The sequence below is a fragment of the Rattus norvegicus genome, chromosome 12 (assembly GCF_021556685.1).
Source record: "Rattus norvegicus strain SHRSP/BbbUtx chromosome 12, alternate assembly SHRSP_T2T, whole genome shotgun sequence".
In the NCBI taxonomy this organism is placed as follows: Eukaryota; Metazoa; Chordata; class Mammalia; order Rodentia; family Muridae; genus Rattus; species Rattus norvegicus.
The window spans coordinates 36035590-36054048 of NC_141545.1; the positions used below are offsets into that span (position 1 = coordinate 36035590).

The window sequence follows — 18459 nt, forward strand, 5'->3', positions numbered from 1 at the left end:
CAGCTCCTGTTCCAGGCTCTCTGATGCCCTCTTCTGGCACCTGCAGGCATGACACTCACATAAAAATAACAGGGCTGGACGTACATAGCAAAGCTGTAAACAGCACAGGCTGCTTTTGCAGAGGACGTAGGTTCAATTCCCAGCCCCTACGTGACAGCTCACAGCTGTATGAAACTCCATTTCCAGGACATCTAATACCTTCTTATAGATTCTGTGGGCACCTGGAACACATGTGGTAAACGTCTGTGTGTGCCTGCAGGCAAAATATCCTTACAGGTGAAATTGTTTAGTTGAAAAAAAAAATGTCGTCACTTGAACCTGATTTTGTGGGAGACCTGGCAAAGATAGAAGATGTTTTTACTTTATTTTAGGTAAGATATCTGAAGCTGGGTAGGCTGGTTCATATTTGCAAACCAAGGCAGAAGGATTGTCAGGAGCTCAAGGCCAGCTTGTACTGTAAAACCTTGCCTCAAAAACCTGAGTGTGGGGGTGCTTCCAATAACCCCAGTATTTGAGAAGAGCAGGGGTTCAAGGTCAACCTTACCTACATCCTGAGTTCAAGGCCAGCCTGGGCTACATGAGACCCTGTCTCAAAAACTCAAACCAAGCCTAGCAGAGGTGGTGCACATCTTTAATTCTAGTACTTGGGAGGCAGAGGCAGGTGGATCTCTGAGTTTGAAGCCAGCTTGGTTTATAGAGGGCGTTCCAGGACAGCCAGGGTTACACAGAGAAACCCTGGCTCTCGAAAAACCAAAACCAAAATAAGAAAACAAAAAACAAAACACACAACAGAAATCACAGATAACTGTGGGCCAGTGAGAAGGCTCATCGGGTAAAGGTGCTTGCCCCCAAGCCTGATGACCTGAGTTTGATTCCTGGGACTAACATGTAGAAGGTGAGGACACTATAATGTTATCCTCTGACCCCCCAGATGCACACATGCATGCTGTGATGCACACACACCCTACTAAACACATCAATTTAATTTAAAAATTAAAGACCACCAAACTGTAAGCCATAGATGATCTCAGCTTTAAAAACATGCAATGGGTGGCGGGAAGGGGCAGGGGGATCGGTGTGGGAACACCCTCATAGAAGAAGGGGGAGTGGGGAATGGGATAGGGGATTTATGGACGGGAAACCAGGAAAGGGGATAACATTTGAAATGTAAATTTAAAAAATCCAATAAAAAAAAAAACAAGGAAACTACAGAACAATTATATGGGGTGGGGCATTTGAATTGGATTCCTATCCAGTCATGGGCTACCTTCCCAGGCTGGTGAATGTTCTTAGCCGCATGACCCCCATCTGCTTCCTTATTGGGCATTAGCCTAGGTCATAGTCTTTTAACTTCATTAAAGCACTGTAGCCTGCACCGAATTAACTCCCAAGTTATATGTTTTATAGACTAGTTAAAGCACAGGAGAGAGTTCCCAGAATGCACTTTGCACAGCGCCCTGGCTCTATTCTATCTCAGGAAGGACAACTCTAATATTCTGTCATTAAACACTTGAAAAATTCATGATGGACCCCGGAGGGGGGGGTTATCTTTTACATACATCCCCAGGAGGGAGGAACAAATCCCTTGGGTTAGTTCAGGGTCCTTATGGTATGAACCATGAAGAAAAGCAGGAATTGACCCAGTTTATTTTCTCAAGAGTTATTTATGTAATTTATGGGCATAAATGTTTTTTTGCCTGAATTATGCCTGTACATTAGAAGAGGGGCCCCTGATCCCACAGGACTACAGGTAATAGATGTAGATGGTCGTGAGCCGCCATGTGAGTGCTGGGAATCGAACTTAGGTCTTCGGGAAGAGTAGCCACCGCTCCTGACTGCTGAGCCATCGTGCCAGCCTTGAACCAGTTACTGACACATTTGGCACTGTAGCCAGGGCGCGTGTGCACTGAGGCTGCCTCGGTGTTCTTCCCTGTAGTCTGCATATTTTATTGAGAAAATGTGATTTGCCTGATCGCTCCCTTGGCAAACCTTTGCTTTTTGAAAAGGGCTGCTGAGGCGGCCCAGCACGTCAAGGCATGTGTCCACTGATGTGTTCATGGAAGCAAACTTGCATGGGAGCCTGCACAGATGCACCCCAGATTAAAGAGGAAAAGGGGGGCTGCAGAGATGGCTGTCTGGTTAAAAGCACTGGCTGACTTAGCCGAGGACCTAGATTTTTTTTTTTTTTAAAGATTTATTTATTTATTTTGTATGTAAGTACACTGTAGCTGTCTTCTGACACACCAGAAGAGGGCATCGGATTCCATTACAGATGGTTGTGAGCCACCATGTGGTTGCTGGGATTTGAACTCAGGACCTCTGGAAGAGCAGTCAGTGCTCTTAACCACTGAGCCATCTCTCCAGCCCGAGGACCTAGATTTGATTCCCAGCACCTCACTGGCTCACAACATGACACCCTCTTCTGGCCTCTGGGACTAAAAAGCACATATATACATATGTATATGTGTCTACATCTTGATCAAACCCCACAATGGTCACCCTCTCATGTTGCTGGGCCACCCAGCTCAGAGTTTAGTAACTGACACCAGGATGTTGAAAAGACACTATGGATTCACTGAATTACTATTACTTCTCATTTTTTGAGATAAGGTGTCACTGCTGGGTAGTGGTGGCCCAGGCCTTCAAGTCCAGCATTCGGGAGTCAGAATCAGTCAGAACTCTGAATTTGAGCCAGCCTGGTCTACGGAGCAAGTTCTTGGATCGCCAGAGCCACACAGAGAAACTCTGTCTTGAAAATGCCATCCCCATCCCCAAGAAAAGATACCATTGAACTATCCTAAAGCTTACTTTATACTTCCTAAGTTGGACTCAAAATTGGAATCCTCCTGCCTTTTACTTCCTGAGTGCTGGGAGCTATAGGCACGTGCCTCTATGCCTGGCATGTTAGGTGACTTTAGAGGCTGAGTTTATGATTCTAGAATATTCTTTATAAGAGAAGCTAACCACTGTGTCAACAGCTATTCAATCTACCTATGACTTCATTTTCATGGTCAACTTGACACAGCCTAGAATGACCTTGGAGAGTCTCATTGAGAGTTTGTCAGGTCAGGGTGACCCACGGGCATGTCTGTATGGAGACCTGCTTAGTTTAATTGATGTGGGAAGACCCAGCCCACTGTGGGTGTTACCATTCCCTAGGCAGTGAGTCCTGAACCGCATTACTGTAGAAGGGGCCATTTGTAGGAAACATGCCCTGCGTGCATTCATTTCTCTTTGAGGTCAGATGTGATGTGACTGGCTTCTTCATGTTCGCCTCAAGGATAGACTGTACCGGGAACTGTAAACCTTTTTCTCTGAAGCTTGCATCTGTCAGAGCATTTTATCAGAGCAACAGGAAACTAAACTGAAATACCACCCATGGAGAAACACCAGTGGGGAGGAAAGAGGCCTCTTGGCCACAGCAGAGTAAATGGACCACCAGAGAGACATCCTCAATGCTCTGACCCAGAGCTTTCACAGCTCCGTGAGACCCTCTGCTGTGAATACAGGCATGTGCCACACCTGGCCTGGCCTCAGGACAACACTTCAGTAAATATTGACAGAGCGAAGACATCACCGCTATCTGTTCTGAACTGGCAGGCAAGGTTACCAAATTTAGATGATCGTTTAATAGAAAAAGACAGAGACCTTGTATAATCCTTTGGCTTGTCTTTGGGTAACGGGGCACCGTTCTTGGCATCTGGCATTTTTTTCAGCACTCCCCTCCACCCCCACCCCTTGTGTGACTTGGGAAGTGTGAGAGGGGTACCTTGGAGAAGTCTGCCTCCTCGGTAGAGGTGAAGGGCTAGTGCTGCTTCCAGATTCTCGCCCACGATCAGGTTGGCGATTTCAGATGGGCTTTCAAAGTCAAAGGCATCTCTCAGAACGCACGTGTGGCCTGCAGCTTCTAGGTGGTCCCTTTATTAGAGAGAGAGAGAGAGATTGAGATTGAGATTTGAGATTGGTTGGAGTTGCCAACTTGGTTAAGGCTTGTGATGGTTTATATATGCTGGCCCAGGGAGTGGCACTGTTAGGAGGTGTGGCCTTGCTGGAGGAAGTGAATCACTCTGGGGATGGACACTGAGACCCTCTTCCTAACCATGTGAGAGCCAGTCTTGTCCTAGCAGCCTATAGATGAAGATGTAGATAGAACTCTTGGCTCCTCCTGCACCATGCCTGCCCGTTGCTACGCCTTGATGCTAATGGACTGAACCTCTGAACCTGTAAGGCAGCCCCAATTCAATGTTGTCCTTATCGGCGTTGCCTTGGTCATGGTGCCTGTTCACAGCAGTGAAACCCTAACTAAGACGAGGCTCTGAGTAAGTTCCATTAGCAACACCTATTGTCCGAGCTGCTGGTTTGGAGGCGGTGTGTACTGAAACACAGATGGAAACTTGAAGGTGACAGTAGTCACTCATTCCCCAGCCTGCAGGACCCGGGGATCAAGGTCAGTGCAATCCCAGCTTTGAGAGACAAAAGCTTCCCGCCCCATTCAGCGGCACCGGCCTACCTCAGGCTCCATCTGCACCACTCTGAGTCCACTGTTGCCTTTATCCACTCTCCTTCCGCTCTAGATGGTGCCCGACGGGCATCTTATAGTAGCTGTCACTCATTTTTCGTTTTACGTTTCTTCTAGGTTTCTTTTATTTTATGCTTATGGTCGTTTTGCCTACATGTGTGTCTGTGTACCACATACAATGCTGGTACCCACAGAAGTCAGAAGGTGTCAGATCCACCAATACTGGAGTTCTAGATGATGGTGAGCTGCCATGTGGGTATTGGGGACCAAACTCGCATCTTCCATAACAGCCTCCAGTGCTCTTATCCACGGAGCCATCTCTCCAGCCCCATCATTCATTTCTTTTAACGATTTCAAAGGGCGAGCATAATGGCTTCGTGGTGTAAAGGCACTTGATGCTCGCCTGACTTGGTTCTAACCATCTGAATCTGATCCTATTGGGACCCACATGATGGAAGGAGAGAACCAACTGTCCCAAGTTGTCCTCTGACCTTCACAGGTATGCTGTGGCATGTGGCATGTGAGGTCACCCCCCCCAGCCCCATGCTTCCTGCTCCACAGTAAATGAACAAATGTAGTCTTAAGCGTTTTAAAGACCGTCCTGCCAGTCTGTGCCCCCACCTTGAATCTCCAGAAGTAGGTACTCAATAAACCCCGGTCTCTGTATGACGTTACCCAGCCTCAGGTTATTTTGTTACTGTTAGTGAGCAAGACTGGACTAGCATGGGTCATCTGGTATCCAATGTGCTGTGTAAACAAAAAGGCCTTAGGAGGAAGCATCAGGCTGAGTGAGTACCATGTTCACTCCGGGACGGACGTGACGGACACTCCGTCGCTGCACCAAGATGCAGATGCTAATATCTCTTTGTATAAGGTAAAGATATATATTACATAACATGCTAATGGCACTGTGTAAAATAAGCAAAACCTGCAGCTGGAGGAATGGCTCAGAGGTTAGAACATTAGCTGCCCTTGCAAAGGACCCAGGGTTCAATTCCCAGCACCTGTTTGTGCTTTACCACCGTATGTAACTCCAGTTCCAGGGGAGTCTGTTGCCCTCTCTGGCCTATGTGGGAACCTGGCACATACCGTGTGTGTGTGTGTGTGTGTGTGTGTGTGTGTGTGTGTGTGTGTATGTAAAACTTTTAATTTAAAAAGAGTGCTTTTAAAATAAAACAATAAAAGCAAACCTTGGGTCTAAAGACTTAAATGGTTTACACCACTGTAGTATGTCTTTATTTTATACTTTTTTTTTTACTTAAGTTCTTTTTTTAAAGATGTATTTATTTTATGTATATGAGTATACTGTTGCTCTCTTAATATGTACCGGAAAGGGGCATCAAATCCCACTACAGATGGCTGTGAGTCACCACGTGGTTGCTGGGACTTGAACTCAGGAGGAAGAGTAGTTGGTGCTCTTAACCATTGAGCCATCTCTCCAGCCCTTGACTGAAGTTTTTACTTCTTTTACTTATTGTTCGGTATTGGGCTTGACACAAGATAAGCAAGATTTTATCACTGAATTACATTCCCAGGGCTCAACAGGTCACCAGGCTGTCCTTGAACTCACTCGGTAGGCCAGGCAAACCTTGAACCTGCAATCCTCCCACCCCAGCCTCCCAAGTAACTAGGATACCAAACTTGTGTCACTAGGCCTAGCCCTCAGTTGCATAACTTGGCTGTGCCATTCTCATTGTTAATTGATCAGTCAGCAGAGGTCAATAACCCTGCCCTCCCCACATTTAACATTCCTCCCTCCCCTCCCCTCCCCTCTCTCTCCCTCTCTCCTTCTCTCCCTCTCCTTCTCCCTCTCTCTGGAAATACTGGTGGTGCCTGCGTAGCACCCACCAAGGAGCCTATCAACCCTACAGCTATTGCTTCTCTCAGCCTGAAACTCACATCATGCAAGAGTCAGAATTCTATGTGTTCTGGGCAAACTCGGGTAACTGCTATTCCATCTCCAGAAAGCTCTATGAAATGAGAAGCTGTTGGCAGATGGCAGCGACTCTGAATTCTACTAAGGAATGGATGCCTGAGAGATCCATGACCTCCGCTGAATCCCTACAGAAGGAAGGGAAAGGGGGCCGTTGCCGTGGATAAGGAGAGTCATAATTACGAGTTGCTCTTTGTCTACTGAACGCCTTTTAAATAGTACCGTGACACTCCTTGCATGGTCTCATGAACGTTCTAAATAAAAAATAACTTTAATCTTAATACCCAGTGGACTGAAATCTTACTCCCGTGCCTGGCTGACTTATAACACTTTCCAATCATTTTGTCCCCCTTCCCTCTCTCACAGGATAACTCAATTCAATAACAAACTCACAAAGTACTCATTAATGCCAAGAAAAGTATGGGTTTTTTTTTCTTCTCTTGCAAAAGGTTTTTAAAGAAAGGAGCTGAGCTGGTCGTGGTGACCCATACCTTTGATCCCACTGCTCAAGGGACAGAAGAAGGTAGATCTTTGTGAGTTTGAGACCAGCCTGCTCAAAAGAACAAAAGAGCTGATAATACACACACACACACACACACACACACACCCTCACACCCTCCCAGAGAGAGAGCGAGAGAGTGAGAGAGAGAGAGAGAGAGAAAGAGAGAGGAGAGAGAGAGGCTTTAATAATTGGTTCTCATCATTTCCAGGAAAAGGGAACCAATTTGTATATTCATGACTTAAGATTAGAAATCGCTTCACCCATCTCCATCCAGCAACAACGCTGTTCTTTTTTATTTTTATTGTCTTTTAAATTATGTCTCTATGCCTGAATGTGTACCGTGTGCATGCAGTACCCAGAGTTGCCAGAAGAGGGCATCAGACCCACCGGAACCATAGTGACGAGCGGGTGTGAGCCACCACGTGGGTGCTGAAAATTGAACCTGGGTTCTCTGCAAGAGCAACAAGCGCTCTTGGCCTCTGAGCCACCTCTCCAGTGCCATGAGTCATGTGTTGAATGTGTCTCAGATGGGAAAGGAAGAGGCATTTCTGCAGGAATCCTTTTAGATGTTGTAGCGCGGGCTAAGTCCCTTTCCCAGGCTGTCGTCTCAATGCACGTGGAGACCAGAGGGCTTTCACACTCTAACTGGGTAATGCTTTGTGCATTTGCATGCCAGAACCTTCATCAAAATGGTCATGCTTGGCTCTAACACACGCTCAGCTCTGGTTGCCTGGCTCCTGGCTTCAGGTATAGCAGGCAGCACCTAGCCTTTAGTATTCATTTGCTAACTGTTTAAATGTTAACTGACCTCCAACACTTGCTGCTTATGCTAAATTCCGGACAAATGGCTGAGGTGTCTTCCTCAGCTGTGTGCCTTCCTTGCTGCTGCGGTTTCCCAGTGCCACCTGCAAGCCGCTCAGGGGAGGCAGAACACAGTCCACAATAGGAGTCCCAGCCAGTGTTTTTTTCCGGGCAACAGTGTGGTCTGAGACGGATACTGTGGTTCCCAGCCTCCTGTGTACCTAGCTAGACTCCACTTTCCCTACACCCCAGGCAGGAAGGAGATAGCTGAGCCTAGGACAGGTAGGGTTGGGGGTGCGGGAACCCCATTTGGTTCCGAGTGAGTACAGAGCCCTTCTCCGGGAGATTTAGGCGCATCTCTTTACAATAAAGGTCTGAAGGTCTCCCCCCAAAGCGACCCTTGATGAAGGAGATGGTCCTTGCTTGTCCAAACTGTCTTATTTGATTTTGGATGTGCAAGCATATGTCTTAGTCTTACTCGGTGATGCCCAGGAAGGGAAGCTCATGGGCTAAATGCTCAGGTCCTATCTAGCTACCTCATTAACATTGAGAACTCCAGGTTTTGATGCTATGTAATCGATTGTCGTGGTCCTCTCAGTGAGGTGTCAGGATTGCGTGTTCCAGATCAGATAATTTGGCAGGGAGCTGGCCTTACACCTACCATTCTCAATCCTGAGATTTCCCGGGGTTTAGGCTGGCTCAACCTTACCAGTTCTTCTGCTGGGTGGCACAGTCCACTTGCCCCACAGTGCCTATTTAGCATATCAAAGCTGACCTGCCGGCCACATTCTCCCATTCTCCAGTCCCAGCCTGTTACAGGATATGGCTAGCATACCCCCTCCTCCCTCGAGGCACCCCCACTATGCAGCCCCGCTGGTCTGCCCTTCCCCCAGAGGGTCTTCCCTATATAATTCAGACATTTTGGTTACCTAACCCTTTTGTTCCTTTAGGCTCTCGGCTGCTGCACCTGGTTCCCCTCTGTGGCTCCTCTCCCTTCGTTTCCCCACTCCTCACATGGCCCAGCTCAGTTTGGCCCTGTCCACTCCGGATTCTCCCAGATGTCTCTGCCTCTAGCTATGCTCTCCCACATATCTATAATAAACCTTCCCCGCCATCCTACCTAGGAGCACTCACATCCTTTCCTTCCCTCTTTCTTCCTTCCTTCCCTCTCTCTGTCTCTCTCTGTCTCTTCCTGTCTCTCCCTCTCTCCCTCTCTCCTATTCAACTTATGCGGAAAGAAAAATAGTCATTTTCCCTGCACTTTCCAGGCACCCATGATGTTCTCTGAGTCCTTGGTATGGTTTGCATGTGAGATGTCCCCCAAGAAGTTCATGTGTTGAAGTTTTGTGTGTGCGTTGCAGTGTTGTATAGTCTGTGGTGGCGACTGACTCCTGAAAGCCTCAATGATACTAATGGATCATTCAATGGATCAATTCCTAGCTGAATGGGTTTGGAGGAGGGCCAAGTCCTCCACACTCAGAAATCTGAAAACGACAAACAAAATTCTGCTTTCCTTCTCTGATCTCTCTCAGGTATTTTGTGACAGGGAATTTAGGGGTGTGTGTGTGTGTGTGTTTGTGTGTGTGTGTGTGTGTGTGTGTGTGTGTGTGTGTGTGTGTGTATCCTTGGCTGTCTTAGAACTAACTCTGTAGACCAGGCTAACCTCGAACTCCTGGAGATCCACCTGTCACTACCTCCAGGAGTTCTGGGATTAAAGATGTGCACCACCGTAGCCAGCTTGTCACAGTTGCCTAATTTGTCGGTTAGCTAGTTGGTTCCTATAAAATATCAGTTCTGAACCTGTGGGTCATGACCCCTTTGGGAGTTGAACAACCCTTTCACAGGGGTCTCCCAAGACCATTTGAAAAACACAGATATTTTTCCATTACCACTCATCAGAGTAGCAAAATCACAGTTATGAAGTAGCAATGAAGAACATTTGTTCTGGTTGGGGGGAATCAGCACAACATTTGGAACTGTATTAAAGGGTCACAGCATTGGGAGGTTGTGACCCACTGCTCTAACAGCAAAACCCAGAAAACTTGAATTCTCCCCTAATTGATTCTCCAAAAAGCTTTCCCACCTACAGCCTGGTAACTGCAGCAGAACTCAGGAGGGAGGCGTCAGAGACGGGGTGAAAGGGAAAGTGATTCCGGCTGTTAAGGACCTTTCCCCTGGCAGTTCCAGATTGCTCACTTTCCCTGAGGTACCGTCTCTCAAGGTTCAGCCGTAAACATGTTTGTTCACTAACCCTCTGTGGATGAAGCGAGCACAGCTGCCACCCACTGCGCAAAGTCCAGCTCGCCTGGGACAATTCTGGTTCAACACTCTCTGCCCTAAACCAACTTAACCCTGACCGCGTGTGTTCTCCTGAGAGCCCAGGGTTATACAGCACTTGGCAGCATTTTCCAGTCACCCTCCGGAGCGCCACAGACACTGTGTTCCCTGGGGAGCTCAGCTGCAGGAGGTGGCACCGGACCGTAGGGTTTGAAACAAACGTCAGCAGGGAAACTTTGTGGAGGGGCGTGGCGGTGCACACCTACAATCCAAGTGCTCAGCGGGTAGAGAGGGTCAGAAGTTCAAGGTCTTCTCTAGCGAGGGTCAGACCTATTCCCGCTATGGGGTGGTGGTGATGGGGTTCAAGAGCATCCCCAGCTTTATGGCCAACTGTTTCACTAACGGATGGTGGTGGCGATGGCTGCTGCGGAAATGGCTTAGTGGTTAAGAGCACTGGATGCTCTTCTGGGACACATTCAGTTCTCGGCACCCACACCGTGATTCCCAATCATCTGTAGCTCCAGGGGAATCTGACGCCCTCTTCCAGCCTCCAGGAACAGCGGGGACAGAGGTAGTTAATGTACAGACATACGTGCACATAGATACATTCCGACAAAAACGCCCAGACCCAGAAGAGAAAAGTTAAAAGTCGCAATACATTTTTAAAATACTAGAAAAGCCAATTTGAGAGTGGAAAGCAAAATGTCTTTGGGTTTCTGGAGGATGGTTTCTTCAACCACTGTCATGAAGGAGCCACTCCCAGACAGTGGAAGACATTTTGGGGTTTCATTATAAAAGCAGGTGTTAGCGGGGGTGGGGGGTGTAGCCCAGTGATTGACTGTGGGGCGTGCATGAGTCCCTGTGTTCCCTGTCCCCCAGGTCTGTCGGAGAAGGGGGACAGGGTGAAAAGGGAGTCAGAAGCCAGCTATCCACAAAAGCAGGAATTGACCCACAAAGCTGTTTTAAATTTAACTTGAATTATTGAAAGGTTTTTGCGGATCAGCCTCCTTTCCATGAAAGGACTCTCTGAGCCCAGTTCTAGCTGGACAGAGCTACCGAGGTTACGCCTCACATCTACTTCCGGTGTCCTTTTTCTCCCACCAAGACAAAGTGAAGTTTGTTCTCTGGGTTACATTTATTTTGAGACAGGTCCATGAAACCTGTCTAACCTTGAACTCACGGAAATCCTCCTGCTTCTGTCTACTAAATGCAGGGATCAGGGGGCATGAGCCACCACACCTGCCTGTGTTCTAGACTTCTGATTACGTTTTTCTTGTAAAGTTGTGTTTTAGCCATGCCAGGCAGTGGTGGTGCATGACTTTAATGCCAGCACTTGGGAGGCAGAGGCCAGCCTGGCCTACAGATAAAGTTCTAGGATAGCCAAGGCTACACCGTCTCAAACAAACAAACAAAAAGTCGTGCTGTTATCTTTTATGTGTATGTCTCATTCATGTATGCACACAAGTGGGTGGACACCCAAGGAGACTAAAATCCCTGTCAGATCTCCTGGAGCTGGAGTTACAGCTGATTGTGAGCTGCCTGCTGGGATGGGACCTCAGCCCCCTGAAGAGAGAAGCAAGTACTATTAATTGCTAACCCATCTCTCCATCTTTTCTTTTCTTTCTTTTTTCTTCCTTCCTTCTTTCTTGACAGACTCTCATTATTTAGCTCCTGGCTGGCCTGAAGCTCCCTTTAAGTAAATAAAGCTGGTCTTGAACTCACAAAGAGCTGCCTTCTTCCATACTCTGTTTGCTTGCTCACTTATTTACTTGCTTCCATTTATTTATTTATTATTTATAGGCAGGGTCTCGTGTGAACTCTTTGCTTAGTAGAGAATTACCTTAAACTTCTGACCTTTAGGCTTCCACATTCAAAGTGCTGAGATCACAGATATGTACCACCATACCCATTTCGCACAATGCTGGCCTAATGTCTGCTAAGCCAGCACTCTACCTACTGAGCCACAAGCACTCTACCTACTGAGCCATAAGCACCCTACCAACTGAGCCACGGAACTCACTCTACCAACAGCCCTCCTTGCTTCTAAAACGCATGAGACATAGACTCAGTCCCTCTTACCTGCCATCCTATAGCTATTACTACCTTCGTTTTATGACAGTTCTTGGCCTCTTGTGACAAAAATCTTGCTCCTATTTCCAGCCTCGTGCCCAGCCCTGACTCTAGCAGGTTAGCTGCCTTGGCTCACACTCTGATCCTCTGATTAATGACCACCAGTCCTTACCAAGCCAATTAAAGGAATCAGAATCACCACGTTCTATTTACTCAGCCTCATAGAAACTTTAACACAAGTGTTTTGTTTTTCAAGACATATATGTGTATGTGTGTATATGCTAATATTTTAAATTGTGTGTACTTTTGTCTATGTGGGGATCTGTGTGAGCATAGATTCCCAAAGAGGTCAGAAGGGAGCATTGGGTCTCCCGGATCGGGTTTACAGATGGCTGTGAGCCTCTAGACATAGCTTCTGCAGAAACTGTGTGCTTTGCTCTTAATCCTCTCTTCTCTGCTCTCAAGCCCTCTTTGTCCCTGTCCCTTCTCTCCCCATCCCCCTCTCCCATTTCCCTCCACGTGCCCACAGCCGGCCTTTGTTCCTCCCCTCTTCTACTCTTCTTCTCTCATTAAACCTCTCCACGAGGAGGGAAAAACTTGTGTGCTTTTAACCTTTGAGCCTTTCTTTTCTCTACACCTGAACCCCTCTTTTTAACATGGGTGGTGGGGATTTGAACTCAGATCCATATGCTTTTGCAACAAGCTCTCTTATCCACTGAGCTATCCTCCCAGACCTGAAGATGTGACCCAGAGATGTGACGTTTGTCTAGGCACTTCAGTTCGTATGCTGCAAGCAGTGAGTTTCTTGGTCAGTTCCAAAAGAATCGGGGTAGAATTTTCAGGTTTTATGGTTGTTTTCTGGGAAAGAGGGCTTAGATGTCTATGACTACTTTGGAGAAGAGAAATTCTCTCAGTATTTTGTTGTTGTCCTTTGCTTGCTCTGTATAAGGAAGGGTTGGAGAGATGGCTCAGTGGGTAAGAGCACCGACTGCTCGTCCAGAGGACCCGGGTTCAATTCCCTGCACCGCATGGCAGTTCACAATTGGGACTCCAAGATCCGACACTCTCACACAGACATACATGCAGGCAAAACAACAATGCATATAAAAAAATAGAAATAAATTGTTTAGAAAAGAAAGGGAACAGGAGGTGGGAGCCTAGGTCAGCTTCAGAACCCTCACATGGACACATAATTTTTCTGAGCCCATATCATGAGGGATGGACAGATCTTTGTCATATCTCACCGTAGCTTTTTGATACCACCCAATAAATATTCCGTAGGGATCATTTACAGCCAACCACTGTTCTGTGAATCTATAACTTCACTCCTAGGCAATGTGAACTTCTCTAAGCCCCCCCCCCAAGACTTTCCCTAACCACATACTATCCCCCTAGGAATGGCATGCATCCTCTAAGCCCTCTTCCCCCATGGGAAGGGACATAGAAACTTCTGGGTTAGCGGAGGATTCTACTTTGTGACAGCCTCCTTGCACATAAGACATTTGGGTATGTTTTCTACTATTTAATTCATCCACGATCAGGTCATTCCAGAGCATCTTGGACCTTTTCCACCCACACAGTCAAATGTTAGCTAAAGGTTCTTGATGTTTACATAGTAATCTTGAATACAATCTCTTCCTCTTGCCAAGTGCCCATGACAGCTTGAAGACTGTCTCACCAACCTTCTGTATCTTGTATCTCAAATTTACCCTAACCTCAGGATCGGTGTATTATTAGCTCTTCCAGACCTGCCCTCCCAGACCTGAGGCCTTAGCTTATATGCTACTACTTCAGCCCAGAGCGCAGCCAGGACCTTATCACTTGAAGGAAGATAAGATCTCAGGTAGCTGAAACTTAACAGTAGCAGAGGATGACCCTGAACTTCTGATCGCCTGGCCTTCCGCTCCCAAAAGCTGGGGTTATCGGTATGTGCAATCACACCAGGGTTTATACAGTGCTGTGAATGGAACCCAGGGATTCACATATGCTTCCTTGGCAAACACTCTTATCAAATTGGCCACACTCCTAGCAAGGTTTTATTTGTTCCATAGTACCAGTCACTCTGGAATGATTATTTACCCCTGTGTTTACTCTCCTTGTAAACGACTTGCACTTTTCTACTGCAGAGAGCCCAGTGAGTGGCTCAATTAGAGGAAAGGGAAACTCACCCAATCAAAACCCCATCTCCTCCCTGGGAAACTTCAGGAGAGCATTTGCCTTCCTTCGGTTGTTCACCGTGATCTTGAGAGGAACTGTAACATTTTCTAGCCTGAAGCCTCAACGGCTTTTTCCCGTGTTGAGAAAATAGACCCACCGAGGGGGGAAACCATTGGGAAATTTCGTGAAGCAAGTGGAGGGGGAGGGAGAGATAGCGGTGGTGGGGGCGGAGAGACGAGCACGCGAGCGCAGGGCACACAAGCATCTGCCTCCCACTGATTCAGACCAGCCCTGCTCGATCCAGGCAACCAGATGGCCAGAGGTGAGTGGACCCGCCTTCCCTGGCTTGTCCTGGCTTCAGGCTTCCGTCCCAGGTAAACATACAGAGTGAAAAAGGTCTAATTAGATAAAATAAGCGGAGCGTTCCGAAGAGAACCGGGTGGGAGGTGCGGGCGTGTGGCGGGGGTGGGGGTGGGGCGGGTGGCAGTAGCCACAGAACTCGGACCCTGAATTTCCGCACGTGCTGGACCATCGGATGCACCCAGACTCTTTGCCTCTTTCCAGCCACGTGGGTCCCCGCTCCGCATCCCAGGCCACTTTGCCCAAAGCCCATGACTGCAGCGAGGCCTTTGCTGAGCCTCTTGGTTCCCCACCACCACCACCCCGCGTCCCAGCGCTGGCTCAGGCGGCCTCTTTGCGCCATCCTAGGGCACAGACAGGGCAGCAGGCAGCTGAGATCAGAGCTGCAGCCCCTCGCGCCGGCACCTGCGCCCACGACCCGGCCGTTTGTGCACGCGCGGCTCCGGTGCCCGTCCCAGCCCGGCATCCCCAGGCGAGGGATGCTCAGGTCCCCGCAACATACCGCAGGCGCCCAGCCGTGACCGCGTTGCCAGTGTGAGGCCTCAGTACTGCCAGGAACAGGAGCCGCATGTCGCTACAGCCAGGGACTGGGCCACCAGGCCCGGGCGGCGGGGTAGAGGTGGATTCGGTCCCGCCCGCTGCTCCAAGGCGGAGCCCGCAGGTTCAGGGGTAGGGAGGGGAAGAGGGGAGAGATAGGGAAGGAAGGGGAAAGGCACGGAGGAGAGGGGAGGGGAGGAGAAGAGAGGGGAAGGGAAGGGGAGGAGAGGGAAGGGAGAAGGGAGAGCTGGGGGCCAGAGAGGACCTGAGGAGACTAGCGGGTGGGGAGAGGGTCACGAGGCCAGGTGTCAGGCAGCCACGAGCTCAGGAAGATGGGGGCAGGGTGTCCACTGTTCCGGGGACCAAGAACACAGGTGACCCTGTGTCTCCCCGCATTATGATTGTGTGTTGGTCTCCTATATGCAACCTGGTGGCTGAGACTGAGACTGCTCCCCCAGACACCAGGACCGGGTGAAGTGTGGGTACAAGACCACACGTGGAGAGGGGATTTGAGTCTCACTCTGCACGATCTTATTTTTGAGAGGACCCTGGAGCTTAGGGTACCCTGGACTCTGAAGCCTTAGGGCATAGGACAGGCAGTCGGTCTTTTTTTTTTTTTTTTTTTTTTTTTTTTTTTTAGACCCTGGCATCCCTTAAACAAGTTCTGTGCACTTCTAGGGGAAGAGAGTGGAGAATCATAATAGAGAAGGCTGTTATGGGGCTGGGTTCAGGGATACGGGTTTGCAATTAAGGCCAGCAACGCAAAGACAGAGGCAGGAGGATTGCTGTAAGTTGAAGACCAGTCACAAGATTCTGAGGAAGGGAGGCAGAGGGGGCACCCAGCACTCTAGGATTTCTTGCTTGCTAGACTCTTACCCCAGGCTCTGAGACACATCTGAAACCCCAGAAAGACAGTTTTAGAGGACTATAGTGTGCGGCTAGGAAGTCAGGTTTGTGGGGAGCCCAGGGCCCAGAGGCTCTTGCATCGAATGCAACTGAGCAGGGGTGGGAAGAGACAGAGCCTAGTGACATGACATTTGGGTGACTTCATGGTGTTTTAGGAAGTTATGTGTAGTATTTAAAGTCCATCAATATGATAGAGCCAATATTCTAAGCATAATAGCCCCTGAAATTAATGTCTCCCCATCCCTAAAAACTCCCTAACAGCTTCAAAGAGGAGGAAGTAAATGCCTGGGTCCCTTGAGTAGCCTTCTCCCAGTCCAGCTCTGCAACATACTGGCCTCCAATTGTCAACGGACGAAGCCTGCTCTGCAGGGGGACACTGGACCAACCGTCCTACCTATTCACAGGGAGGAAGCAAGGGAAAGCTTGTTTTGTTTTGTTTTGTTTTTTTATTTATCATAGTGTTACTGGAATCTTCCCTCTTCAGTCAAGGCTAATAGGACTTGCTTTTTCTTTTGTTTCTCATTTCTCTTTTTAAGTATTACTGGTGTGTGAGTGTGTGTGTGTGTGTGTGTGTGTGTGTGTGTGTGTGTGTGCGCGCGCGCGCGAACGCGCCCCTATGGAGGCCAGCAGAGGGAGGGTATTGGATCTTATAGAGCTGGAGTTATGAGTAGTTGGGAGCTGTCTGATTTAGGTTCTGAAGTTCAAACATCCTGAGCAGGGGCGGCTCCCTTCTGCTCTAGCCTCCCAGAATTTATCTTTGAATCTGGAGATCTCTTTAAGGTGTCTTTCGACTGCCATAGCTCAACCCATCACATTCACATTCCGGGAGAAAGGAAGGAAGGAAGGAAGGAAACAAACAAACAAACAAATAAACAGAGAAGAGGGAAAAATGATGCCCTCGGAATAGCACGTTTCATTTTTAAAGCATATTCCTGGAAATTCACAGGAATGAATAGTGTTTTCTTCATGACTACATGAGTACTTTGAGGTGACAAGGAAGCTGGCAAATGCTGTGTGATGCCCACTGTCCCCCTCAGCCAAGCTTATTTATCAGGAAAAAAAAATGGAAGAGGAAGTCTGAGGTCACCCCTGGGATCTTAATCTAAGTCTATAGGGCAACAGAAGAAAATGTGTAATGACCTCACTTGGTGGAAACTGCATATGGTGACACATACACTTATAGACCCACTTGCTGATCAAGACACAAAAGCAGGAGGGTAGAAAGTTCAAGGCCAGCTTAGGTAACTTCCCTGAGACTCTTGTCATTTTGAGTTTGGTTTGGTTTGGTTTGGTTTGGTTGAGACAGGGTATCACTATGTAGTACTTCTGTCATGGAGCATACTCTATAGACCAGGTTGGCCTCAAACTCAGAGATCTGCCTGCCTCTGCCTCCCCAGTGCTGGGATTCAAGGTGTGGCTAACGAGCTGAGCTCATTTTTCACGGGGTCTCAAGTAGGTAACAGAAAAGGGCCCAGGGGCAACTATGTTATGGTGGGAACTGCAGAAATTATTGTGGGGGAGGGGAGGCTGTTGATACTTTTCCAGCTGCTTTTAACCTAAGGCTTTTCAAATGTACGCAAAGGGGAAAAATGTTTCTCCTTGATCGTAATGTTCGCTGAGATCGCTTCCTAGTCCCTAGCCCTGGGGAGAAACAAAAGTTTTATCATCAACCCTGAAAAGATGATAGACTGTCGTAAGGAGAGCTCTGAGGGTCTGTATGCCTTCAGACATGGCTCTGTCATCAAAAATCAACACTTTTTTTTTTTTTTATTTTCGTGCTCGTTATGGGCCAGGAAGCCGCATGGCTGTTGGTATCGAGAGTTTTGAGCCTTTCTGCCACTGTTCTTCCCCGGGATGCTGCAAGCTGTGGGTCACTGTGTGCGTGCACGCATTAGTGTGCAGTAATGCGTGACAGAAAAGGGAAGGGGGACAGACACAGAGAAAGGATGAGGGAGAAGAGGCGGAAGAGCGGAGGGCGGTGGATATTTCTGAACACATTCACACTCGTCTCGCGTAAGTCAAAAATCATGTGCAATCCCATTGCCCTGAGAAAACCACTGTTGTGGGTGTGAGAGGCTGGCGGTGTAGAACCCTTGACCCTTAGCTGGTGGCGCTGTTGCTGTTCTGAAAGGTTGGGGAATGTTTAGGAAGTGCAGTCTCTGTGGAGGAGTAGTCTCTGTGGAGGACTTGGGTGGCTGGAGGGTTGCTTGTGGGGGAGGGGTTGGGCGGGCCTTGAGTTTTATAACCTGATCTTATTTCCTGTCAGTCTGTGCTTCCTGTCCTGTCCGGGGATCGTCAGGCTCCCACTGCCATTCTTCCCCCGCCATACACCTTCATGGTCAATGATCGGTTGCTCCTGCCTTCGTGTTTTTAAGTTTTCCAGATCGTAGAACGCGT

At 48.3% G+C, this 18459-nt stretch overlaps 2 protein-coding genes across 3 annotated transcripts in view; one reads left to right on the forward strand and one right to left on the reverse strand.

Moving 5' to 3' along the window:
* Glt1d1 (glycosyltransferase 1 domain containing 1) overlaps window positions 1-15470 on the reverse strand; it is a 74339-nt gene extending 58869 nt beyond the window's left edge. The window contains 2 exon segments of one of the 2 annotated variants that reach the window (NM_001431732.1): window positions 3770-3918; window positions 15122-15470. In NM_001431732.1, the coding sequence (NP_001418661.1) occupies window positions 3770-3918; window positions 15122-15189 (217 nt within the window). In that variant the 5' untranslated portion in view covers window positions 15190-15470. 2 annotated transcript variants of the gene reach the window in all.
* Window positions 14542-18459, forward strand: part of Slc15a4 (solute carrier family 15 member 4) — a 33062-nt gene continuing 29144 nt past the window's right edge. The window contains exon 1 of the mRNA XM_087577689.1: window positions 14542-14633. The gene's annotated coding sequence lies outside the window, so the exon portion shown is untranslated. The remainder of the gene's footprint in view (window positions 14634-18459) is intronic.